We start from the raw sequence: 14418 nt of genomic DNA on the forward strand, positions 1-14418 counted from the left end.
TATTTTACTGGAAATGGCGTCGCAACGTATCCAGGCTATAGCTTTGGTCCTGGTCCCGAAGGTCTTGATCATCGGAAGCCTCGCCTGACTATGGAGTTTTATTATAGCTAGGAAGGCCATTGCCATGTTTATGTTTACCCCTTTGATCAGCCCTATGGTTAGAGTTGGGCATTTGTCTCGTTAGCTGCATTTTAGAGCTCTAAATACGGTAATCTGGAAGCTGAATTCATTATCTGGCGGCTGTGTGATATCGCTCGAGGCATTTTCGACGGATTGAATGCGCTGATAATCAGTTGTATATGTGCTTTATCCCACAGACACACAGTACTATATGAAGTATGATGAGGAAAATGGAAAACGTGCCACTTTCATGCCAAAAATCCACAGCTTTCCTTGCTTCCCCGGACCGTAGCTAGCTGCCAGTATTATTATTGAACCGTGGTAATGTTATTGCGGAACTTCAAGCATTGCGATGTACGAAACAACATTGCTCAGTCTTAAAATTGGTATATCTGCCTAGAGGACCTTCCCAAAAATTGAAGTATCCCAGGACTAGATCTAAACTGAGTTTGAAGGCCTCGTATACATAGATAAGATCAGCGTCTCCCAGATGAATTAGAAAAAGCAACAGTCAAACCCTTGAAGAGAGGAAGCGGCGTGCTTTTGACCAAAGCTGGGTGAACAGCAACTGGTTATTCTTGATCATGCAGGTTGAGGTCACTCTACAGCTCTTATGGAAGTCTACTTCTAGCTGTTAATTATCTACCCCGGGAGTTCAATTGAAGAATTCGGATTTAGTAAAGCTGACTAAAATAAACAGGTAACTAACTAAAAGCAAGAGACTCCAATTCTTGTCCTTCATATAATGAGTTTACGATTTGGAGGATGGCTATGATCAATATGTAGTTTCTAGACTTTGAGTCCCTGTCAACCCTGAACATCCCATAAATCAGAAGAGAAACACCTCGAAAGATACAGGAAGAAATAATTATTGTTCTGAGAATATCCAGGTATCCAATACCGCTAATTACATTACAATTTAGATACTTGAATAGGGCTATACCCAGAGGAGACCAGTCTGAATCCGGCTGATATCGCCTGGATCACACCTTCTATACTAGCTATATGCCTGAGTCCGTGGCATGTGGATAGCTCTATCGTACAGTCCATATACATCAGAAGGTCTGAAAATCCTTGAGAACCTCTTTAGAGTCAAAACCAATCCATATGTGTATATAATTCTAAGATTCTATTGCTCTACTTGAATGCTACTAAAGAACTATGGGCTGCATATAAATCACTCCATAGAGGGTAGGCGGTAAAGGAAGCTAGCAGAGGACCCACCGGGAAAGCTTTTCTCCACCGCCGACAAGTTTTCTCTTGCGTCCCTCAACAGAAAGAAGCTCCAGTTTTCACTCATTATATATTCATTTCTTCTTTTCTTCGTGCCATTGTCCTGAAATGACAAGCACACTTCCAGCCCTGGCCATTCCAGGCCAACGTCTGGGCCCAGTGACCTCCTACACAGCCGGTCCAGGCACCCACGTACAACAGTCCAATGTCTACGCCTCCATCGCCGGCCCAGTCGTCGTTGAACCGGCGCAACCAGGCTCCAAAGCCAAGGCTACTCTAAGCGTCTCTCGTTCCATCAAGGCTCCTGGAACAGGCAATGCCCCCAAACCCGTACCCACAGCAGCTGGCGCCAAACCCAAACAGAAATATAACACCCTCCCCGCAGTCGACTCGGTGGTGCTGGCGCGCGTGACCAGGGTCCAGAAACGTCAGGCTACTGTGTCTATTCTCGTTGTGCTGGATGAATCGGGCAGCACCCAGGGTGTCAATCCCTCACAGACGACATCCGATAACGACAACATCGAAGCGATTCTCTCCTCCGCCGCCAATCCCGAGAACCATAGTAGTTCCGACGAGCTCCGCTTCCAGGCTCTTATCCGGAAGGAAGATGTGCGTGCTGTTGAGAAGGACCGCGTCGTGATGGACGAGATGTTCCGCGTTGGTGATATTGTGCGTGGAACTGTTATCTCCCTCGGTGACCAGAGTTTCTACTATTTGACGACTGCACGCAACGACCTGGGCGTTGTTATGGCTCGTAGCGAAGCCGGCAATATGATGTTCCCCGTTAGCTGGAAGGAAATGAGAGATTCTGTCACCGGTCAGGCGGAGTTGAGGAAGGTGGCAAGACCGTTTTGATCGACTTGATACCAGCTGAGGGCATTCGTCGGTTGATTTACTGATGCTTCTTGCCCCCACACTTCATTATCATCACGAGGCTGAGAAAGGCTCGTATGTCGTGTCCCTTTCTTGGTACTTCGGAGAGTCGCGTGCCGGCACAGAGGGCTGGAGAGATCCGTTGTCCCTCTCTCTTCCAGAAGAACTTGCCGCGCCCTGCTCGGAACTGTCTTGGACAGACTATTCGACTAGAGTTGAGATGCTCTGGACTTTTCCACGGAGCACATGCTCCATCACCTTGCATACTATTGCTGTACATATCAGAAGTACTGAACCAGTGCTTCGCGCTTCACATTCAACGATGTGTGACGAGTTACGAACAAGCCAATTAAAGAGAATATAATAACTCTGACCTTTTAGACAGCCCTGAGAAATTAGGCGCTCAAAGCGCTGTTTGTGTACACCTCTAGTACCCATGGTTCTGGCCTTTTCAATGCTGAACTGCGTTTGTCACCGGAGGAAGATAAACGGTATCTCGGGTGGGGAAATACTCATCCTCGCAACCCTCGCTATGATTCTCCCTTCTCTTATTTTGGGAATTGGAGCTGCTGTAATCAAGGGTACAATGATTTCAAGAACACGTAGTTACACTCGATTTGATAATAGAACTGTTCTAACGATTCAAATAACTTTTTCTTCGTACTGTATGTACATGTATACCAAGTGCAATATCCAATTGCTTCATCTATCGTACCGTAAATCCACACAGGTATAAACAACGAAACCGCTTTTACTTCTTCAGCGTCTTCTGCTTCTCCGCATCAATCAATTTCCTTCCCTGCACCACCAGCCCCTTTCGAGTCCTCACTGCATCCATATACCGCTTCGCCACGTTCTCCCTGTCGGCTAACTCGCCCAGATCCTCCAATTCTTCCTCGGTAGCTGGGACCCAGAAGGGGTCTTCGTCCAGGGCTTCGAACCCCGCGAAGATAAGTTGTGGCTGCGCTGCACCGGAGGTTCGCTTACGAATCTCCTCGGCGAATCCGAAAGACTCGGCAACGGGGAGCAGGGCCAGGATTGTGAAGAACGGTGTTCCTTCCTTCATAGTCTCGGACAGGATGCGACCGCGACGTCGGGTTATTACACCGTAAACACGGCCGAGTACTTCAGCTGTTTTGAGTCAGTATATACTCGTGTAACTTGGGTGGGGTAGGGTTGGTAAAGAGGGTGCGTACTCGATGCTTGAATTTCACAACTGTACATTGCCAGCATGATTCGGGGACTCCAGTCGAGGAATCCCTGAGAAATGCTCTCACGGACCAGTCTGATTGCCTCGCCCGTCAAACGACCGAGATCAAGCTCTTCCTCGCTGGCATTGACAGCTATCTCTTCTAAGAAGACGGCCGTTCCTTGCATGGGCTCTTGACAGAGAGGACCCTGGCCGGTTGCCAGTTGGAAGGCATATGTGATCTTGTCACAGAAGTCACGCACGATCAGGGCTTCGCGGCTGCTGGTTTCTGTGTTGACCGTGGGCTGTTGTTTGGGGTCTTCCAGCAAACTGTTTCTTGTTAGTCCATGTCATGCGTGAATGTTGCAGGGTTTCTGGATTGGACTTACAATTTCTCGCACGTGTTGACTGCGGTGGCATCGACGAGGATGTTCGGTCCCACTCGTCTTGGGCCGAAGGCAGTGATTCTATCCACGACGTCCTTCCACAGGTCCTTGTCTTCTTTTACTTCTTCGTCGAAGATCTTGTTCAGTTCGTCCCTGAAGTCCTTGAGGGAGAGTATACTTCCTTCGCGGGCTTCATCTGTTGCATCACCCGTCTCTACCTGCTGTGTCCCCTCTGGGGTTCCGTTGGCTGCCTTGTCCTCTGCTGCTGTGTGCCGCTGAGATTGTAGTCGTTTGATAGTTCCGACATGTTTAGTAAAGTAGTCAGTCACAGCTTCAGGCAGAGGCACAACGCGTAGCCGGATAGACAACTGCTTCGATGCTGAAACTGCCAGAACACCTCCCCGTCCCAAATCTGGGTTCTTCGGTGCAGCCATTTCCGGTGCACTGACGATGGTCTCGCGGTATGGTACGATTGTCTCGCCGGTCTGGATGTCGCATTTGGCAAAACGTTCGCGAAGGTCCTTTAAGCAACGCTCGAGATGCAGTTCGCCGGCTGTCAGGATGACATGCTCACCGTTGGGGAGCACATCGTACTGCGCGCATGGGTCGCTTTGTTCCAGGAGTCGCAGACCGGTGACCATCTTGCCCAGATCGGCAGGGTTGGCTGGTTCAAGAGCGACTCGTACGATAGGTGGAGTATTGAGGGAAACACCAGCCAGGTTAATACTTCCTTCGAGCTGTGAGCACAAGGTTCCGGTCTTCAACACATGGCCTGCAAGGCCTCCGATGCCAAAGATAACGCCGGCGGGGACAGACTTGAGCGGCTCGAGACTTCGTCCCATAAGAAGATACAGGTCTGTGACAGTCACCTTCTGTGGCACGGGAGACGCATTCGGGGTTTCCGGTGAGAACTTCGGGGCGAGGACGTAGACAGAATCACCCACTGAAAGAGTTCCTGAATATAGTCGTGCAAAACCTATCAGGTGCTCTGGGTCTTCCTTCTCGTCCTCTTCCGGCGCTTGGTTATTGTCGTCCATGGTAACATTTTCAAAGGCAGAAGTGATTCGCGCATAGCCGTCGTCCTGCTGTTCACCATTGGCCTCCGCTTGCATTTTGGCTATTTCTTCTCTCTTTTTCCGAGCAATCTCTCGGGCCTCATCCGCGGACATGGTCGCACCGGAACGTTTCTTGCTTGAAGACAGTTCACTTTCTGGAATGGCAACCATCTTGCTGACATATGCTACCACAGGTTCATCCGAACTCGTCTTGAAATTGATCATTGCATCTTTCACTTTTTTGTCCGCAAAGTCTGAGCCAGGTGACTCTTCAATCAAGGCCGGTAACCGGGCTTCTTGGGCAGCTCGGGGACTAGGAAGATATTCAATAACAGACACGAGCACTGCAGTTGAAAGAGGGAGCCACATAGAGAATAGTGTTGTCATTATATTCCTCGGATCCCGAGATCGTAGAATATATGCCGGAATGTTGATATTCAGAGATTTTGTGATTTTCTCCAATAGAGCAGGGTCACTGTCAATTGTCAGTCAACAAAATATACCCAAGTGTACAATATATCATACCCTTTTCCTTTACCTCCACCCGTGGTAGCTTCGTATGCAGCCCAGATACTGTCTAAAACCAATTGAACGAACATCGGCTTCAAAGCTCGTCCTTTAAGATGTTTTTGGCCCAGAACTCGCTTTGTCTTGGGGTCCAAGTAGTAGTCTCCCCAGAGGACTTTCTCGAGAATTGCACGCTTGATCCCGAGCTTCTTTTCGTAAATAGCGGCGAATTGGCGGATAGTGAAGGCCCATCCGTCCACAGCACTGCAAAAGATGACATTGTTCTTCTCAGGGGCAAAGTAAAGGTCCTCATCATCTCGCTCTACATATTCAGCAGCATCTGCACTGGTAGATTCATCATCGTGCGTTTGCTTCTTGGTGCGATCTTTCTCGGCCGCCGCATTGGCGCGTTCTTCCATGCGCTCTCGCCACTGGAGATCTTCCTCCATTCGCTCACCTTGGTAGAAGCTACCGATGACTGCATTGACCTGCTCCAACAGCTTGCTCATATGCGAGTAAGCTTCGCTGGGGCTCATCTTTAATTCAGTAACCAGTCTGTCGATCTTATTTATAACCAGGATTGGTTTCAACTGCTCGACCCAGCTCTGACGCAGTACAGTGACTGTCTGACTGCACACACCCTCTACAGCATCGACTAAGACAATGGCCCCATCACACAGACGAGAAGCTGTTGAGACCTCGCTGCTGAAGTCGATATGTCCCGGGGAGTCGATAAGGTTGATCAAGTACTCTTTGGCTACCGGCGCAGCGTCGGGAGCAGGACGACGCATCATCGAAAAGAACAGAGAGATGGCCGACGACTCCATGGTAATACCTCGAAGCTGTTCATCCGGACGAGAATCCAGATAGCGGATCTTGCCCGCCAGCTTTGGTGAGATGATGCCATTGGTGGCGATAAGGCTATCGGTTAGAGATGTTTTGCCATGATCCTATAACCACGTAAGTTTTCTAGAATTAATATCAAATAACTTTCCGTCGGGCTGAGCAGCCGTAGCTACTTACAACATGAGCTAAGATACATATCTGCGATGGTGGTTAGCTATGGGTATCCCGATATGAAGGAACTCGTGACATCAAAGTGGGATGATGGAGGGGCTACGTACATTCCGTATGTCATCGGGTTTTTGTTGAAGACGGACCAGATCCTCGACGTTTACGACGGGCATTTTGGAAATCGGCTGGTGTTAGTGACCAACCTGAATCCGAAAAACCAGATCAAAGGTCTCCAAGTAGTTAGAATACGTCTGAGTTGGTGTCCCGCGTACTGCGGAAGAATTGAATTCTATGACAAAAAAGGAAAAAATATATTGGCGGAAAAGCCAAAGCTTTTCAACAACCAGAGAATTACCGCAAAATATTGCGACTATGGTTATTATGAGGCTATAATTGGAGAACAGTGTCTGGAAGCGTGCATCTAAAGTATTTTTCATTGATTATTAATTATTTTCAGGCTGTTATGGAATATGACGACTATTCTACTGGCGCCCGAACTAAAAGAGGGCTTTGCCGCATAATATGAGTCAAATCGAGACACTATGACTGGGTATTAATCATTCCTCGTCAAACGAGAGCTTGATTTTCTTCTTCTTTTGCTTGGGCTTCCGAGATCCAGTGTCTTTCGGCTGTATTTCTTCTTTCTCTGCTGCAGGCTCTTCTTCGCCAATAACCTTCGCCTGCTTTCGCTTCTTCGGCCCTCCTATCTCTGCCATGTTCTGTTTCGATATGGGCGCTTCTTGCGTGGTACTTGCCTTATCCTGTTCATTATCTTGGGATGTGGTTTGTTCCGGGTCTGGTTCTCCTTTCCCCGTGTCCTCGCCTTCCTTATTACTCTCGCGAACGAGCGCTTCATACTCCTCTTTTGATATCACTTCGTTGCTCTCTTCATCAACATAGGTAGGGTCGTCATCGTCATCGGCATCTTTTAGTTTTCGGGGTCGAGCAATTGGGCGCTCAAGGCGACCGGAGGTGTCTCCATATTGGTTTCGAAGTCGCTGTAAGAATGCCGGTTCTTTCGCCTCTATTTTTAGAGTATCAGTCCAAGCTCTGTGTAATGGTGATACGGAGCCAACATACCATATGCAAGATTCTTTGATTTGAAGGACATGTTTGAATAGTCCCACAGCAAATTGTTAGTTTAGACTCCGCCAGACAAAATAACAAGGGATATATCGCTACCGCGACATATAATATTCAAGCAAAGAATCAGAGTAGTGCCTCAATTCTTATATCCTCCGGCTATCGCTGGAATATGGAAGAGGAAAGCTTGGACGGGACAGACAAGTTCCGTCAATGATAGGTTGTTCTAGTAGCTGCGATCGCCGTCTTAAGCAGGCACTGTCGCAAAGCTGGAAGAATAAATAAGTGTATAGGAGAAATGAATATAACGAATTAAGAGGAACAGGGTGGACTTGGACTTGATCGTTTGCGCATGGTTGCTTGCCGCCAAGAGATCTGCGGCTAAACCCAAAAGATAGGCGGAGCGTCGAAAAGTCCAAAGGAGCCGCAGCTGTCGTGGTGAAGAGCAACATCTCTCTCCCTCCTCACATCCATCCATCTTCCAGAAATACCATGCTGTGTGCAAGTGAGTAGCAAGTATCATATATTTTTTACATTTCTATGGAAAACTGACGGTAATTGATGACAGTCTCGGGAGAGGCACCACAAGTGCCCGTCGTCTCGCCCAAGAGCGGTATGTTGCAGCCTCGAACAGCACCCACACCGTATCTAACGTCCTTCAGGCAGCGTCTTTGAGAAGCGCCTCATCGAGGCATACATCGCCGAAAATGGGAAAGATCCCGTGAACGGAGAGGAGCTTTCTACCGACGACCTTATCGAGGTCAAGTCCCAGCACGTTGTTCGACCCCGTCCCCCTACACTCACCTCGATTCCTTCTCTACTCAACGTGTTCCAAGAGGAATGGGACGCCCTTGCCCTGGAGACATACACACTGCGACAGACATTGGCGCAAACGCGTCAGGAGCTGAGTACGGCTCTCTACCAGAACGATGCGGCGGTCCGCGTGATCGCGCGCTTGACCAAAGAGCGGGATGAAGCCCGTGATGCGCTCTCTAAGGTGACCGTCGGCGCTACACGCGCTGCTGGCGGTGAAGCTATGCAGGTTGATTCAACTGGACTGCCTGAGGCGGTTTTGTCACGTGTCGAGAGTACACAAGCAGCGTATGTACAAATAGTGTGGTTTGTGAATCCTGACCCCGTAACTAATTGCATATAGGCTCTCTAAGACTCGCCGTAAGCGCGCTATACCGGAAGACTGGGCAACCAGCGATGCTATCTCCACATACAAGCCCGCTCAAAACACCGAGCCCCTCTACCCCGGTGGCAAGGCACTGTCTGTCAACGCTTCCGGGGAGCTTGCCCTTGTTGGGGGCGCCGACAGCGCTGTTGGTGTTTACTCGCTGTCTCAGAAGCAAGTCGTACAAAGCTTGCAAGCAAATGGCCCAGTTACCGACGCTGTCTGGGCAGGTGATAAGGCCGTCGTTGCTTCGTCTACCGGCTCAGTGAAGGTTTTCGAGAACGGCAATGAAGTTGCTGAATTCAGCTCTCATGCCGGTGCAGCTACGGCGCTCGCCCTGCACCCTACTGGCGACATTGTCGCTTCCGTTGGCGCAGACAAGAGCTATGTGCTTTACGACTTGACGACCAACTCCGTGATTACGCAGATCTTCAGTGACGCATGTGAGTAAAACCCCGCCAATCCCAGTACTGGACGAATCTTAATTTTCATCTTTAGCTCTTCTTTCCGTGAAATTCCATCCCGATGGCCATCTTATTGCTGCCGGTGGCGTCGATGGGCAGATCAAGATTTTCGATGTGAAGAACGGCTCGTCTGCCGCTAATTTCACTCTGTCTGGACCTGTCAAGTGCTTGTTCTTCTCTGAAAACGGCACATTCATGGCCGCAGTCGCCGAGAGTTCTACGGTTGTTTCTATTTGGGATCTGCGCAGTGCATCAGAAGTCAAAGCTCTGGAAACCGGCAGCCAGATTGATTCTATCAACTGGGATTACACCGGACAATTCCTACTCACTGGCGGACCTAGCGGGTTGACCGTCCAGCAGTACACCAAGTCAACTAAGTCATGGTCAGAGCCACTGCGAAGTGCTGTGCCTGCAGCTGCCGTGGCGTGGGGGGTTGCAGCTCAAAGCATTGTGGCTTTGAACCGTGACGGTGGAATCACAGTATTGGGGGCCCAGTAATAATGATACCTTTCAGAGAAAAGCAAAGCATTGAGTTTGTACTTTTAGTTCTTGAAATTATGGATGCTGTTTTTCACCTGAACTTCACAGTTGGGAGAGAGAAGAACTGAAAGAATAAAAGACAATAGATTACTGTCTTGCATGTACTGCTGTTACCCGGTGTTGAAATTAACACATACCAGAACATGTTAGCGGAAACCGTCACATTAATAATATGTCGTTTCAGCCGGTGATCGGGATCTAATTTAGGAGTAGATCTGGTGACATGGGGGGGGTTCAACTCTCTTTTTTTTTCCGTATTTCCTTCCTTCTTGCCCTTTTACTTATCTTATCGGGTACTGAACTACCGGTGGCCAACTATTGAAGAGGGCGGCATATCATGTCATCTCTCCACCGCAAGGACTCGGCTCCGGACTTATTACATTGGACGATTAGGAACTCCTCCGCCAGCTGTATCTCTCCTTCGATTTCGACTCTCACGCCTCTCTCACCCCCTTCCTCTTCATACTTTCCAGCCATTCGGTTCTGACCCCTGCTGGACTTCAGCCCAAGCAATTTGACATGAACGACGACTCAGGTGTGCAGTTTGTGGCTGCAAGGCCGAGAAAGGTTCGCCCCATATCTTTCCGTTGCCTTCAAGAGGAGGGGCATCCATTGTGCCAATATTGAGAGATGGGAGCTTGCTGACGATTATCATGAAACTACAGCGTAATCACCGACAAATGTCCCGAACATCTCATTCACCCAGTCGCCGTTTCTTTTCACAAAATGGGGAGCCATCGTCCTCCAGAGCTCCGCCCAACCAGTTGCCACCCATGAGATACGCTGGGGACGGTCTCGATTTGAGGAGGCCTGTCGTTTCGGCTTCCCCCCAGACAGATGAAGTGATCGATTTGACAAATGAACCGGACTCGCCTCCACTGCAGCGAGATAGGAGTGCTCGGGCAACATCGCGGCGACCTAGACAACCCCGCTTCGGAAGGGATATCATGGCAGATGTCGTGGACCTAGAAGATGAGCCGGATAATACGATTGATCTCGACATTCCTAGCAGTCCAGAAGTTCAATTCGTGGGCGCCAGCGTTCGACCCCAGTTACCTCGACCTTCGCCACCACAGCCCAGAGGCTTTGATTTCGGCACCGGGCTTGTACGGTTCCTACGGTTAGACGACCCCAGGGTTCAGCACTTTCCTGGCAGAGGGTTATTTTCTAGGGATCCTGGATGGAGAACGAGGGGCCTCCGCCGCCCGCCACATGATATGGAGACATTTTGGATCGGAGATAGACCGGGCGGAGCAGTTGATCTAACGATCAACTTGGATATGGACGGTCCGCTAGCAATGGATTACCAGATCCCAGGATTTTCACCTGATCGAGTGTCACGGCCAACGTACAAGCCACCTAGCCCGCCGCCGGAGGGTTTTGCAAGGAACGTCAAAGAAGACGAGGTCGTTTGTTGTCCGAATTGTGATGCAGAGCTCGGGACAGGTGATGAAGTTCAACAACAGATTTGGGTGGTGAAACAATGCGGACATGTTCGTATCCCCATGATGCCCTTTGTGCGAACAGGCTCTGACACCTTATCCAGGTTTATTGCGGGCAGTGTGCCACCCACAGGTCCAAATCAAACGCTAAGAAGGCATCGCTGCCTGTAAAGCCGTTTTCTAAGTGTCAAGTGGCGGATTGTGAGAAGTCTGTCAGTGCACCAAAATCGATGTTCCAGATCTATTTATGATACATATATTCTCTCCTCCCCATGGTTTATACAGAGTTTGCATGATTCCGGTGTTAGGCGGGCGGTTACTTGGTCTGGTTTACTACTTCGATACCCTTATTGCATTGATGGTTGATTGGATGGAATGGATTGCTAGTAGATCTGGTTACTACTAGCTACGGAACCCTGAGTACATTTTTGGTTAGTTCGCAACGGTCTGAATAGGTTGCGAGTCCTCTTAACCTGAAAATAATTTTTAAGATCAATGCATTTTGTACATACATATGCTACATACTCTTCGAACATAAAAGCATTGGTTTCCCCGAATAAAACAAATAGGCCCATAATACATTGTATGAATATGACAAGCTGGAAGCGTCGCAATCCAGAACATAACACCGTCGCAGTAAACCCAAAAACACCGCTTTAGACAGTCTTGACGTCTCCGTGATACGGGGACCAGATGCCTCTGACACTCTCGTTGATACTTGTGACGGGCTTCTTGGTACGCTTCAATTTCTCGCCGCTGGCCTCCTTCAGCAGGTTCGCCTTCTGAAAGATCTGTTCGGGCTCGAGATTGCGAACACAGACGGCCTTCTCACGCCCGTTGATATAGTGGCCCTTGATTACGGGGTGCTTGTGTGGTCGTGGCGATACGCGGATTTCAATCTGAGGGTTGGCTTTGGCGAAGGAGGGAAGAGTGTTCTTCAAGAAAGCTCTGGTTTAAGACCACCATTAGCATCAATAACCAACTACCACCTTGTATGGAAATTACATACACCATTCCGCGGGAACTGCCAGCCCAGTCGCAGTAGTGAAAGTCCAAACGCTTGCATTGCAGAATAAAGGCACCCACGCCGTTCTGCAAACAATTAGCTATTGGGGTACCACGGACCCAGCTTTGGAGAATCTATGCATACCCTGGCAGTGGTAACTGCTCTAATTCCTTGTACAGGCATTTCTGCAATTCTGTATTTGATTGATACAGCAAGTCGAGAACCGGTCCACGGAGCGATAGTTCACTTTTCAGCAACTCCGGGCATGGCTGTCATTGGCCCGCGGCTATCCCGCCTAACGCGCCTAGCGGCTTCCAGAACTGCAAGTGAGCTGCCAAGTCACGGAGCAACGCGAACTTGACAAACGAGACCTGCGGTATTGTCTCAGAATAATTCCAACGCTCATCATTGCTTGTGCCCATTGCGCATGGGAATTAGACCCTCATTTTGTCACACTGTGTTTTACTACTAACTGACTGAGGGCACAAAGATGACGGACAAGCTCCCCCCTCCGCTCCTCGCCCTCTTTCAGCCTCGTCCACCCTTGCGCTATGTTACTCCCATTGACCGTGCACCAGAGGACTGTAAGAAGAGTACACTCGGCGGTGTCGCACAGTTTCTCCCCGACTTGAAGGAGTATGAAGAGGAGTACCCCTACAATGCTACAGAGAGTTGGATCCAGCGCAAATTGCGACAGAAGCAGGAGAAAAAGGAAAACATCGAGAAACATTTGACGGACGGCATTCATACATGTGTGTTATTTCCATTAACTCTGTAGAGACATCTGAGCGCATGGATACTAACCCCTCTAGTCGACCCTGCGAACGACCCGCAAGCTCGAGGCGACCCCTTCAAAACACTTTTTGTTTCCCGTCTTAGTTACGATGTCAAGGAGTCCGATCTTGAAAGAGAGTTCGGCCGATTTGGACCTATTGAGAGGGTAATCCTATTACAATCCTGTCTATTGCTTTTCTTTTTGTTTCTCTTATACTGATGTCATTGACTCTATCCAGATCCGTATCGTCAAAGACACTGTAACCCCGAAGGGTTCGAAGAAGCCGCACAAGGGGTACGCTTTTATCGTTTACGAGCGCGAGAAGGACATGAAAGGTATTACTGCAAATGATCAACACCTTTATTGGCCACAGGTATCTGCGTCTTGAGAGCGTTTTGCTGACATGATATGCTTCTGATTGTTCCAGCCGCCTACAAAGAGACGGATGGCATTCGTATCAAAGACCGACGTGTCTTGGTTGATGTAGAACGTGGTCGCACTGTCAAGGGCTGGAAGCCTCGGCGCTTCGGCGGAGGTCTTGGCGGCCGTGGTTACACCAAAGCCCTGCCTTCGCGCCCTATCGGCCCCGGCTCATTCGGTGCTCCCTCTGGACCTGGAGGCTACGGCGGTGGCTTCCGTGGTGGCTTTGGTGGTGGTAGAGGAAGGGGGGGCTTCCGCAACGAACGCTTCGGGGGTCCTCGTGGTGGTGTCGGATACCAAGGAGGCCGCAATGGGTTCGGCGGAGGCGGACAAGCTCCGCCAAACGCACCATCTGGCCCCGGCGGTGGAAGAAGCGGTGGTTTCGGCGGCAGGTTTGGTGATCGTGATCGGGGCGCAACCGGAAGCAACCGTGAACCGATAAGGCCAAGAGATGGCTTCTCCGAGCGCGATCGAAGGGATGACCGGGACCGCGATGGTGGTGACCGTCATCGGGACCGCGACAGGGACAGCTACCGTTACCGGGACCGTGACCGCGAGCGCGAGCGGGGTGACCGTGGTGACCGTGGTGGTGACCGTTACGGAGGCCGGGAGGACTACGGACGCAAGCGATATCATGAGGATGATGCATACGATGACCCTCGCGCCAAGAGAAGATACTGAATACCTACCTTGCGAAGGATTTCCCCCATTTAGTAGACAACCATGGTTTGCTGGTGGGTATTTCTGATCGATCTTCCAGTTTCTCTCATCGTCTGTTTTGGCAATGGGTAAGGCAAGGTCCACGCCGATCATTCAGGTCTCCTCCCTTCAGGCTTGACCATTACTTACAACAGTCGAAACATTATGCATCCTCATCTCAAGCCGGAACCGAGGTATCTATATACACCACTGGGATCTCATCATGATTTGATCCTTGGAATGGCCGTTTCATTCCCGGAGCGTCGACGTCTACTGGAACCGGACACTTGGTCGCGACCCCTTTCTTACTGTTTTCCTTATCGAGTTCTTCTTCTGCTTGCTTGCATGTCCTTCTACCCTGTCAATTTCTTCTTCCCCAGGGTTTGCACTGCTCTTTACGGGGTAAGTATGTACTTTAGGTAGTCAACTTCTTCG

General features: G+C 49.7%; 7 protein-coding genes across 7 annotated transcripts; 4 read left to right on the forward strand and 3 right to left on the reverse strand.

The window, feature by feature from the left end:
* Positions 1-1398: 1398 nt before the first annotated feature.
* BDV37DRAFT_263447 (exosome non-catalytic core subunit CSL4) lies at positions 1399-2818 on the forward strand. Its single transcript, XM_032083560.1, has one exon. The coding sequence runs from the start codon at positions 1462-1464 to the stop codon at positions 2206-2208; it is 747 nt and encodes a 248-aa protein (XP_031935696.1). The 5' UTR covers positions 1399-1461; the 3' UTR covers positions 2209-2818.
* A 5-nt stretch (positions 2819-2823) lies between these two features.
* BDV37DRAFT_32130 (GTPase RIA1) lies at positions 2824-6763 on the reverse strand. The gene is made up of 6 exons (XM_032090442.1): positions 6488-6763; positions 6387-6407; positions 5382-6313; positions 3805-5331; positions 3423-3745; positions 2824-3357 (listed from the first exon to the last, which is right to left on the reverse strand). The coding sequence occupies exons 1-6, from the start codon at positions 6548-6550 to the stop codon at positions 2978-2980; spliced, it is 3246 nt and encodes a 1081-aa protein (XP_031935697.1). The 5' UTR covers positions 6551-6763; the 3' UTR covers positions 2824-2977.
* A 21-nt stretch (positions 6764-6784) lies between these two features.
* On the reverse strand, positions 6785-7882 carry BDV37DRAFT_263449 (DUF4604 domain-containing protein). The gene is made up of 2 exons (XM_032083561.1): positions 7458-7882; positions 6785-7401 (listed from the first exon to the last, which is right to left on the reverse strand). The coding sequence occupies exons 1-2, from the start codon at positions 7486-7488 to the stop codon at positions 6935-6937; spliced, it is 498 nt and encodes a 165-aa protein (XP_031935698.1). The 5' UTR covers positions 7489-7882; the 3' UTR covers positions 6785-6934.
* On the forward strand, positions 7616-9904 carry BDV37DRAFT_32158 (WD repeat PRP19 family protein). Its single transcript, XM_032090443.1, has 5 exons — positions 7616-7965; positions 8029-8073; positions 8123-8561; positions 8617-9080; positions 9136-9904. Exons 1-5 carry the CDS (start codon positions 7953-7955, stop codon positions 9597-9599), a joined length of 1425 nt encoding a protein of 474 aa, XP_031935699.1. The 5' UTR covers positions 7616-7952; the 3' UTR covers positions 9600-9904.
* A 417-nt stretch (positions 9905-10321) lies between these two features.
* Positions 10322-11334, forward strand: BDV37DRAFT_276166 (putative RING finger domain protein; the record flags this gene model as incomplete). The annotated part of the gene is made up of 2 exons (XM_032085518.1): positions 10322-11050; positions 11188-11334. The coding sequence occupies 2 exons, from the start codon at positions 10322-10324 to the stop codon at positions 11332-11334; spliced, it is 876 nt and encodes a 291-aa protein (XP_031935700.1).
* Positions 11335-11568: 234 nt separating this feature from the next.
* Positions 11569-12322, reverse strand: BDV37DRAFT_263457 (mitochondrial 54S ribosomal protein mL43). The gene is made up of 3 exons (XM_032083562.1): positions 12234-12322; positions 12093-12175; positions 11569-12031 (listed from the first exon to the last, which is right to left on the reverse strand). The coding sequence occupies exons 1-3, from the start codon at positions 12270-12272 to the stop codon at positions 11740-11742; spliced, it is 414 nt and encodes a 137-aa protein (XP_031935701.1). The 5' UTR covers positions 12273-12322; the 3' UTR covers positions 11569-11739.
* Positions 12323-12459: 137 nt separating this feature from the next.
* On the forward strand, positions 12460-14057 carry BDV37DRAFT_32251 (U1 small nuclear ribonucleoprotein 70 kDa). Its single transcript, XM_032090447.1, has 4 exons — positions 12460-12841; positions 12902-13029; positions 13103-13199; positions 13292-14057. The coding sequence occupies exons 1-4, from the start codon at positions 12580-12582 to the stop codon at positions 13963-13965; spliced, it is 1161 nt and encodes a 386-aa protein (XP_031935702.1). The 5' UTR covers positions 12460-12579; the 3' UTR covers positions 13966-14057.
* Positions 14058-14418: the final 361 nt, after the last annotated feature.

This window comes from Aspergillus pseudonomiae, assembly GCF_009193645.1.
Source record: "Aspergillus pseudonomiae strain CBS 119388 unplaced genomic scaffold BDV37scaffold_122, whole genome shotgun sequence".
Taxonomy (NCBI): Eukaryota; Fungi; Ascomycota; class Eurotiomycetes; order Eurotiales; family Aspergillaceae; genus Aspergillus; species Aspergillus pseudonomiae.